Source organism: Labeo rohita, chromosome 3, assembly GCF_022985175.1.
Source record: "Labeo rohita strain BAU-BD-2019 chromosome 3, IGBB_LRoh.1.0, whole genome shotgun sequence".
Classification (NCBI taxonomy): Eukaryota; Metazoa; Chordata; class Actinopteri; order Cypriniformes; family Cyprinidae; genus Labeo; species Labeo rohita.
This window is the reverse complement of record NC_066871.1, coordinates 43,954,034-43,965,159: the sequence shown is the minus strand read 5'-3', so window position 1 is coordinate 43,965,159 and position 11,126 is coordinate 43,954,034. Positions and strand designations below refer to the sequence as shown.

Genomic DNA, 11,126 nt, shown 5'->3' with positions numbered 1-11,126 from the left:
TTCAACATCGTGAATATACCCTTCGATCCAGTTGCTGTAACCCTTAAGGAGGACAGACCTGGGAATTTTTGATCCTTCGTCCGCCCATGACTCCACAACACCGAGAGTAAGAGGAGGAAGACACGATAGGTTCGTTGTCCACACAGCCATGTCTGGTTGTTGCAATTTCCTGTTTACCCTCACAGCCTCGTTTTCGAATCAAAATGGCGGCGGCCTGAATAGAGCGTATGGGCTGGGCCTGTAAAATGTGACATCACATTTTACCGATTATGCAAATGGATTGTTCTGAAACACTGCTTATGATATGGGGATTTTCTAGTGTTTTTCTTATACTCTACATTGTAATGTTTCTCCCTTTAATCGGATCATCTTTCAAGCCTTTGCCAGTAAATGTGGGGTTTTCTCAGTTGCTCTGATTAAACATTTTATTTCTCTTGATATTGATATTTGTGCTAATATTGTGCTTTTTCTTCAACACTAATAAGCCCCTTTCACACTGCCCGTTGATTCCGGAAAAATGACAGAAAAATGCTGGAGTGCCTTCTGTGTGAACGCAAACACGTTCCGGGACTGATTCTGGCAACGATCCCGGGTTGGGGACCTAGTACACTTCAACAATTCAACACTCTCCGTTGACTCTGTATTGCAGGAAGCTGCCTCCTTGTCATTTCCGACATCTGAGCAATGTGATCTCATGACAATTCGTATGTATTTTACGTAAAATGTGGTTCCACAAAACGTACATTTACTTACGTTTTTACAGGCAGTAAAACGTACAATACTGACGTATTTTCAGCATCTAAACGTACAAATACTTACTATTTTTAGCATTTAAACGTACAAAACTGACGTATTGAGGACACCTAAAAACGAATCCATATGAATATTAAAATCGCTGCATTAATCTCATTATTGTTGTTTTTAGTTGTCATACCAATGGCCTTATGTTTTCAGTTGCACTTTTAAATAGTTTAATAGTTTATTTAATATGAAATTATAACATTTCATTCTGTTCTGTGTGATTTTGCTGCCATTTCGTTTCCAAGGATACGTATACATAATGTTAAACAAGACTACACGTTAAACCCTTAAAAATAACATTTCTGCAATCGTTTAACCATCCATGTAATATTTACTTAGTTTGCTGTGGGGGGACACAAAAGACGTTTTCTCCGACATGCTCTGACTAAAAATAGAACCATAAAATACACCGAACACGCATCATAATTACAAAATGAAACAATTTTATTTGTGCGCTATAATCCAGATCTTCAGAATCCATACGATTGCGAGGAATAGACCCAAAATCAAGACTTTATCCGGCGATCTTCATCTCCATCCGAGCAGTGAGTCCAGTAGCAACAGCAAATAAACCCGCGCTGAAGTGCATTTTACAAATTCAAACACTGCCGCATCAAGAAACTACAGGTTTTACTGCAGGGAAATCGAACGCTCATTGGCTCTCGCCTGCGTTCGTTCCACATTTCTGGTGGGAAGTGTTTAAAAGATGCGAGGGCGCCTTCTTTACGGAGTGGATCAGGGTAATCATTTGGATGATATTTTCACCGATTAACTATTTAAATTTTGCTCTGCACCTCAAATAAACCTACTGTATTCCGCCAGAGAGGACTGCAGCTGCAACGCATCGTCATTTGGATTACTTTTGGTACTGCTGTACGTTTTTGCGATAAATAAATTAATGTGATTGCGTTTTTCTGTCTGCCATGTTTTTGTACAGAGAAAGTTATGGTTAACGTTAGGTTTAGGTATTTTAATGCTTAATGTATTCTTGCTACAATAGTAATTTCCCTGCATATTTTGGTCAGTTACGTTTTATATCTTTTTATATTCGCTATAAATGGGTAGGTTTAGGTTTGGGGGTAGGTTAAAGGGGGCTAAAAATCTAAATCGCTCATTAATAAAATGATAAAAATGCATATTTGCTATAAAATGGGTAGGTTTAGGTATGGGGGTAGGTTAAGAGGGCTAAAAATCTAATTCGCTTAATAAAATGACAAAACGGCATTGATACGAATGAAATAAAAGATACGTAAATATTTTACGTTTTTAACGAAAATTACGTAACGATTTGTACGTTTTAAACGTTGAAATACGTCTAAATTGTACGTTTTAGCATCAATAAAAACGTTCAAAAATGTACGTTTTGTCCCACCAAACGTTACGTATAAATACCTACGTATAAACAATGAGACCAGGCTGCAAAAAACACAATGTCTAAAAGCTGCTATGTGACAAGGTGTAGAGCAGTGGTTCTCAACCTTTTTTGGGCCAGCGCCCCCCTACCCATTATCCAGGTCCCTCACCGCCCCCATCAAATAAATCGTAGTCAAATTGTCCTCACTGAATATTAAAGTTGATTATTTTTATTTTGTGTTTATAACGAGGACTGGTATTATATTTACAGTAATTCAAATGTTTGGGGTCATTATGATTTTTAGGAAATTAATTTCAAGGATGCATTGAATTGATTAAAAAAGACAGCGAAGTACTTTTTTTACGGTAAATTATTTTAAAATAAGTGCAATAACATTAATAGTTAAACAGAGTTTTTAAGCATGTGGTGGTTTTCATTGCTATAGCTTCAGTGTTGTTGAGATGCGGATATATCTTGTTGCCCGAAATTTAAAAAGACTAAATAAAAATGATGGTGGACATTGTTATTTTGGTGAGTAAATACCACATTTACTCATGCAAATGGAAGAAATGTAAACCCTACTTTACTATATTTCATAGATTTTGTGAGACTATTTCAAAGTTTACTTAAAAAAAACTAAGTACAACTCTAATTCTAGAAAAGTTGGGACATCTTGTAAAATGATAAAATCTGTGATTTGTTCATTCTATTTAACTTTTATTTAATTGACAAAAGTACAAAGAAAAGATTTCCAAAGTTTTCACTGACCAACTTAAATGTATTTTGTAAATATAAGCATATTTATTTATAAAATATTTATTTATTTATTTATTTGAAGTATGCATCCCACTCCAAAAAAGTTGGGACAGAGGCAAAATAAAAGTGAAAAGGTTGAAAGTGAAAATAAACTGCTTTGAAACACAGCAAGCAGGTGAATTGGTAATAGGTGAGGGAATCATGTTTATATATATATATTAAAGATATATTAAAATATAATATAAGAAAGTTTTTTTATGAACCCATTAACAAATCATACTGACCTTTTTTTAATGGTAGTGTACATTATAGGCTATATTTTATTTATAATATATAGGTCCGTTTTGAAAGCATGTATCTTAACCCCCAAAACAGCTCATACATAATTTTATTATTATTTTGTTTAATGTCATTAAATGGCACATGACATTCATCACAGTTTTGATTTTTCATTTGAAGTATCATCATCATTAGAAGCAAAAAAAAAAAAAAAAAAGGAGCAAAAAAATAATTGTGAGCTTTGAATAAACTCTTTATAAATTTGGTATTCAAACCAACCGCAGCCAATCAGCAAAAAAAAAAAAAAGTATTAATATTAATTTTTCTAAACAAGAAAAAACATCTCTTGCTTTATCGTGTCTAAATGCTTGCTATTGTTTTGACGCAGCAGCTGCGCTACAGAAGGTCAAGCAAACACTGAAGTACTTAAGTCGTTGCTAAGGAAATGATACACCGTCAATAGGAGCGGGAGATTTGGTGTAAACTAGCAGCGAACAGCACTACTACACTGACCGCGAACAGCACGACACGTGTGTTAAACCACATCGATCCCGTTATAATCAGTCGTTCAGTAACAACTGAGCGCGAGGGCTACAATAAACGGATGCCGCGTTCTGTTTCTGCCTGCGGGATTCCACGCGCCTGCGCTACCGACAAGTTGAGAAATAGATATAGAAAGTGCGTTTTGATGTGTAGAGACAGCGTTAGGATGTGGCAGACCATTTTCTTTTGCAAGTTTCAGCTCATACAGCTTTGGTGTAAACTCGTCTTGACCAAACGCCCCCCAGGAACAGCTCAACGCCCCCCCTTTCAAAAATATTGCTTCCAGCGCCCCCCGATGCTGTCCGAACGCCCACTGGGGGGCGGTACCGCCCCCGTTGAGAAACACTAGTGTAGAGTAAAAAAATAGTGTTTAAGGACACAAGAGTGCAATGTGTCATATCACTCTGAGTACGCCCACTGGAGGGAAACTTAATTGCAACAGAAAAATAATCATTATTTTTAACCATGTCAAAGGATTATTTCACCACCTGATGTAAAGTTAAGAGGAGGAGATAATACTAAAAAACTCAATTTTATTGGTCTATGTCAATGCTCCTTTTCCTTTACTTTCCTTTTGCTGGAGAAATGATCCAACTGAATGGCTCAGCGTGAAATACCCTTACATTCACAACTATTTGTGTCCTTACATGCTCGTTTTTTGGGCTTATAAAAACATAGTTCTGGGTTTTTTAGCTTGTTTACTGTACACTTTGTCACATTGCAGCTTTTAGACGTTGTGTTTTTTGTCAGATGTCAGAAATGACAAGGAGGCCGATTCCTGCAATACAAAGTCAATGGAGAGTGTTGAATTGTTGAAGTCCCCAACCTGGGATTGTTCCCAGAATCAATCCTGGACATTGTTTTGTTTTTTCTTATAAGTCGGAAGGCCTAAATGCGCTCTGTGTCTATTGCAATTGCATTTGCAGATTTCAAGCATTCATTTAATATTTAGTTAACATTTAATATTTAGTTATACCAAGAGATGTTGTAGAATAAACATGCAGACTTGCAGCAGAAGTTCTGCATGAAAAGATAAGAGTTCTACACAAACTAAATTATTAAACTGAATAATCATTAAAAGCAAATTATGTAGTTCATTAGAGGGCTTTATTTATCTCCTATGTAAATGGATGTAAAGGGAAACAAATAATTTGACTCATAAGTTTGATACAAACTATTTTATATCACAACAGAACTAATGTCAAACTGTATTTATGACAAACATATTTCACACTATTAAGGAGAGTCACTCTATCCGAGTGACTTCAAGAAGAGAGTGCACACACTGCTGAAATCTCTGAAACTCTTGCAGAATGATGCACAGACATCTGGAGTCAGAAGATGATCAATTAAAGCCTAAAGAAAGGACAAAACAGATTGACAACATGTCTAACACTGACTACACAGGTGACAAACACATTTCATACTTATGTCAATATAAATCATACACCTATAAGTATTTTATTTATATGCAGCAGCTAATCATTATTTTAAAATTAGGCTTAGGCCATGCAAAATAACACTTTCTCTGCTGAACAGCACCTTTGCTTCCCTTTACTTTCCCTTTCTCTCCCTTGTGTGTCTGTGTGTGTGTGTGTGTAAATTATATGCACAGAATGTTGTTATTTATCTTAAAATGACTTAATTGCTCAATATTTTATAAACCTATATTTACAAATATATTAAAAGCAATTCTTCTAAAGTGCCTAAATGGCTAAATTAGTACAATATCCATTTTAAAAATCCTAATACTGAACACACTATTGCATTATTAGGCTATCCTCTCTACGTAAACAACAAATGCATGTGAATGTCCACTAAATAAATTAATGTAACTTTACAATATATTATAATGATGGCATTTAGCATACAGTATTCTAACTTATGATACTGAGGTAACAGTTGCTAGCAGTTTAATACTCAACTAAGTTAACAAAGACAACACTATAATAGCCTATTTACAGATAAAACTGACCTGTGCTTGAAGCCATAAACAAGTCAGTAATTTTGCTACAGTTCACTGCTTCTTCTGACCGTTTCCTCTCCTTCCTGGACTACCCTATTTGAAACCATTTGACTATGATTAAAGCAGCAAATAATATAAGATTTTTGCTTCATACAGTGACCGTTGCCCACAGTCCCATTCCTAGAAGAAGATGGAGCAATAGCAAAACCCCTATGAGTAAGTCTTTATCTATACAAATGAACAAATCCATTAAAGGGACAGTTCACCCAACAATGAAAATTGGCTGCTAATTTACTCACTCTTAGACCATCGAAGATGACTTTCGATCAGTCTGTGAAAGAAACTGAACATTATTTACAACATTATTACCTGTAATCCAGAGCTTTAGGCAACAGGGAAATTTTCCACAAACTGGTTAACTGGTTCAGTTCACTAAATTAGTTTACGTAATCACACAATGACATACCGTATGCACAATTATATTGTAAAACACCCAATAAAGATGTAAAATGAGGATGTTTTGACATGTCTAAAGCCTATAAAGTGAATTTGAAGACACGTCAGCTCACCTTTTTGTGGAAATTATAGGCAACTTGCAGAAGCAAAAAGCAGAAGAAATCAATTCAGACTCAAATACACCTACTGCTGACATTTATTTATTATGATCGGTAATGTGAGATTATGATCTAGATCTTGGCATCTTAGCACATTACATATTAAATGTGTTTGCTATTGTGTGATGTGAATACTGAAAGTGTGATTTAACTCTTTGCAGTGAGGATTGTCCTGCTGGGGAAGAGTGTTTCAGAAAACAGTGGAGTGGGAAACTTCATATTAGGACGAGCAGCATTTGACAGTGAAGCTCCTCCAGATGTTGCAGAGAGAGTTGGAGGAAGATTGAAGAACAGACATGTGATGGTCATCAACAGTCCTCAGTTGCTCCAGACAAACATCTCAGATCATCAGATCACACAGACAGTGAGAGAGTGTGTGAATCTGTCTGATCCAGGACCTCATGTGATCGTTCTGCTCCTCAAACATGATCAGTGTTCAACAGAAGATCAAAAGCATGTGGAGAAGGTGCTGCTCTCTTTCTCTGAGCGGGTTTTTCAACACACCATGGTGATCAGCACACAAGAGCCCACTGAAACCAATGACATCATACAGAAAATCATTCAGAAATGTGCAAACAGACACTTCAGTCTTCAGAGAAGCAGCTCTCCTGATGATCTTCTGCAGGCATTTGAGGATATTGTGCAAATGAATGATGGATGCCACCTGGTTTGTACTGAAGCTTCTCTGTATTTCACAAAGGAGCAACAGGCCACAGGAAAACGTGAGTGTGATTTTTGATATTTGATCGTTTCCAGTGATAACCATTGTTTTTCTTAAATTAATCAATTTTAACCTTTTAGTACTCACAATTTCAGAGTCTTTATAATCATGAATAAAAATGTTGAATTATAGGTTGTTTTCTGGAGCAGTGAGCAGAAATAGGCACAGTACTGGCCCTTCTGTATTTTAGCGGTTTGCATACTGGCACTTTTTTATTTGCGCGTTACACTTGACATGTTGCATGAGTCAAAGCCAGTACTCAGAGTCAAAGTACAGCATGTTTCTTTCCACTTCAAGTGACTGCATTTTTTTTTTTTTTATTTATTATTATTTTTTTTTTTCTTTTTTTTGTTGCAATTGTCTTGGGTTACATATGTAACCATGGTTCCCTGAGATAGATCCGTTAGAGAACTCTACGGAATATCTAGAACAGAATGTCTCCGGCATAACCAGTGTCTGAATCATGAGTCTAAATATGACAACTTGACAGTGGCAGGCAGCAGCCTATGATGCCACAAATAGTGTGGACAGTAGTATAAAAGGATACCTGTGAAATACGTCATCAACTTCTTGTCTGAAAGAGATGTGCAGTAATTTCTGAAGCATGGCAAAGAGACATTGTCTTTCCTCTTTTCAGGAAACAATGGCTACATAACCTGAAAATGACATAACATGGCCTATAAAGTGAATTTGAGACATTCCTCACTTTTTTTCATAAACAATGAGTTTGTGGAAATTATATGTCTTTCATTCACCTACTAGATCGGAGATTATGATCTAGATGGGGCATATGGAGCTTTTCAAGAGCGGAGACCTCAACAGTAGACAGGAAGCCTAACTACATTCTTATTGATGGTAGAATCCAAGAAGGCTCACAGATAGCCTAACACTCAGGGACAACTTGCCCATGAAGCTCTGCAGAGTGGAGGCTTGAATACGACAACTCTCAAATGAGAGGTGGCCTAGCAACACTCCATACTACCTAGTCAATGCCTACCTGAGCTCTTGGAGCAGAGGCCTTGGCATGATAACTCTCTAAAATTATAAGAGGCCTAACCACACCCCACACTTAGGACATCTTGTAAGGAGGCTCACAGAGCTCTGCTGAGTGGAGGCCCCAATGAAATAACTCCCTGTAGTGAGAGGAGGCCTGGCGACACTAGCAGTAGATGGCTGAGCATTAGGAGTGGAGGCCTCAGAATGCTGACTCTCTAAAACGAGAGGAGGCCTAACTACACCCTAAGCTCAAGACCTTTTGTAAAGAGGCTCACAGAGAGTCTACAACTCACAGACTCTGTCCTAGCAGAGCTCTGCTGAGTGGAGGCTTCTATGAAATAACTCACTATAGTGAGAGGAGGCCTGAAGACACTTGCAGCAAATGGCCAACACTAGGAACAGAGGCCTCAGCATTAAGACTCTCTAAAATGAGAGGCGGTCTAACTACAGCCCATGCATAGGATACCTTGCAAGGAGCCTCAGAGAGCCAACAGCCTGCAAAATTATGTCCTAGCAGAGCAGAGCTTTGGTGAGTGGAGGCCTCAATGAATATTTCTCTCTGTAGTGAGAGGAGGCCTGACAACACTCACAGTAGATGGCAGAGCTCTAGAAGTGGAGGCCTCAGCATGATGACTCTCTAAAATGAGAGGAGGCCTAACTACGGGAGACAGTTCAAGAAGGCTCACAGAGAGCCTACAACTTACAAACACTGTCCTAGCGGAGGTCAGGACATCATGCAAAGAGGCTCAAAGTAAGCCTATATCTCAGACTTTCTATAGATGTGCTTATAGGTAACCCTTCCTAAAAACAGTGGCCAGAGAGGCTCAGAAAGTAACTCTGCACCACTGCATGTTATAGCTCTGAGACAAAGGCCTCAGTATGACAGTTCTCTAAAGTGAGAGTATGTTCTATACGAACAGCTGAGGCTTAAAAAGCAAATGAGGCTAGAAGTACCTGCAAGAGCCAAACACACTCATGAAAAAGCTAACTACAATCCCTCAGGAGAGAGCAGAAAGGAAAAGGTTCCTTTTCAGACTTGCTATAGATGTGCTCATAGGTAACCCATCCTAAAAACAGTGGCCAAAGAGGCTCAGAAAGCATCAAGATTAGGGACAATGCAAAAGTAGCTTTTACTGAGAAATCCTTTCATTGCACGCATTCTAAACCCCTCGGGAGCTAAACGCGCATACTCCTAACTCGTGTACAAACAAACAGTCTCCTGAAGACAAGATGACGTATTTTACAGGTGCCCTTTTATACTCTTGGCTGCACCAGTTGTGATGTCATAGGCTGCCGCCTGCCAATGTCCATTGTCATGGAGTTCATTGTCATGTTTAGGGTCATGCTTCAGACACTGGTCATGTCGGCGGCATTTCCCATAGCACTCTCTAGGGCACATAGTCTGATTTGTTTTATTTTAAATGCTTATAAATTTTCAGGTTCAAGAGAAAACACAGAGGAGCTGAGGATTGTGCTGCTGGGAAAAACTGGAGTTGGGAAAAGTGCAACTGGAAACACAATCTTAGGAAGAAACGTGTTTACAGCAGAAACATCTCAAGAATCAGTGACTAAAGAGAGTCAGGGAGAAACGTCTGAAATCAATGGTCGACACGTTACTGTGATTGACACTCCAGGACTGTTTGATACTGAACTTACTAATGAGGAGATCCAGAGAGAAATCAGCAACTGCATCTCCATGATCCTGCCTGGACCACATGTGTTCATCATTGTGCTTAATTTAGGACAACGATTCACTAAAGATGAGGAAACATCAGTAAAGATCATCCAAGAGACGTTTGGTGAGAAATCTTTAATGTTCACCATGGTGCTCTTTACCAGAGGAGATTATCTAAAGAACAAAACTATTGATCAGTGTTTGGGAAAACCTGGATCTCCTTTGATGAAGCTGATTGAAGTATGTGGAAACAGATACCATGTGTTCAATAATAATCAGACTGAAGACCGAACACAGGTGTCTGATCTACTGGAGAAGATAGACAACATGGTGAAAGCAAACGGAGGGAGTTTCTACTCATGTAAGATGTTCAGACAGATGGAAAGAGAAAAACAAGAACAACAGATAAGGATCCTGATGGAGAGAGTGAAAGAAAGAGAAGAAGAGATGAGGAAACTAGAAGAAGAGATGATACGAGAACGAGAGCTACTTACAAATGAAATTGATCAAATTAGGCAAGAAAAAGACAAAATAAACATAGAAATAGGAAAACTGCGGATCAAATACAACACAGAAACAGACAGACTGATGAACAGAATAGAGAATGATAGGAAGAAAAGAGAAGAATATGTAGAAAGAGAAGAACAATATAAAACACAAATACAAGAGAAAGAAAGAGAGATACAAGACAAGATGAGACAAGAACGAGAGATATTTAGACAAAAAATAGAGGAAATTAGGCAAGAAAAGGATAAGATAAATACAGAAAAAGAAAAACTTAAGACCAATTACAACATAGAAATAGACAGACTGATGAACAGAATAGAGAATGAAAGACAGATTCATGAAATGGACAGAAAGAAAAGAGAAAAACATTTTAATGAGAGAGAAGAACGATGTAAAAGAGAAATGAAGAGAGAACGAGAGGAATGGGAGAAACAGAATCTACAGGAAAAGTTAAGAAGAGAAGAAGAGGATAAGAAAAGAAGAGAGAAAGAACAGAGAGATTGGGATGAATTTGATCAGAGACTGAAAAAAGAGAGAAAGAGAATGGAAAGAGAGATAGAGGATCTTCAATCTAAACATAAAGCAGAAGAAAATAAGAGGAAGATTATGATGGAGAGACTGAAACAAGAAAGAGAGAAAATGGAAAGAGAGAAAAAAAGATCTTCAATCTAAACATGAAGCAAAAGAAAACAAGATCAAGATCCTAATGGAGGAGAGAGTGGAGAAAATGAACAGAGAAAAAGAAGAGCTGACAAAAAAACATGAAGAAGAAAAAAAGAGAATAATGGCGACGATGATGGAGAAAGTGGGGCAACTGGATAGAGAAAGAGAAGAACTGACGAAGAAACTAGAAGAAGAGAAAAAGAAAATGATGATGATAATCGAGGAAGAAAGACAGAATCATGACAAGGAGA

General features: G+C 37.6%; 1 protein-coding gene across 1 annotated transcript; it reads left to right on the top strand.

Moving 5' to 3' along the window:
• Positions 1-4,996: 4,996 nt before the first annotated feature.
• Positions 4,997-11,126, top strand: LOC127162862 (GTPase IMAP family member 8-like). The gene is made up of 4 exons (XM_051105756.1): positions 4,997-5,140; positions 5,856-5,915; positions 6,475-7,035; positions 9,470-11,126. Exons 1-4 carry the CDS (start codon positions 5,047-5,049, stop codon positions 10,882-10,884), a joined length of 2,130 nt encoding a protein of 709 aa, XP_050961713.1. The 5' UTR covers positions 4,997-5,046; the 3' UTR covers positions 10,885-11,126.

What these genes read in the sequence shown, in the direction of transcription:
- LOC127162862 (XM_051105756.1), top strand. Translation starts at nt 5,047, where the DNA reads ATGATGCACAGACATCTGGAGTCAGAAGATGATCAATTAAAGCCTAAA. An exon ending in GTCTAACACTGACTACACAG is followed by an intron (nt 5,141 to 5,855) that starts GTGACAAACACA and finishes TGCTTCATACAG; the next exon opens with TGACCGTTGCCCACAGTCCC. An exon ending in GCAACAGGCCACAGGAAAAC is followed by an intron (nt 7,036 to 9,469) that starts GTGAGTGTGATT and finishes ATAAATTTTCAG; the next exon opens with GTTCAAGAGAAAACACAGAG.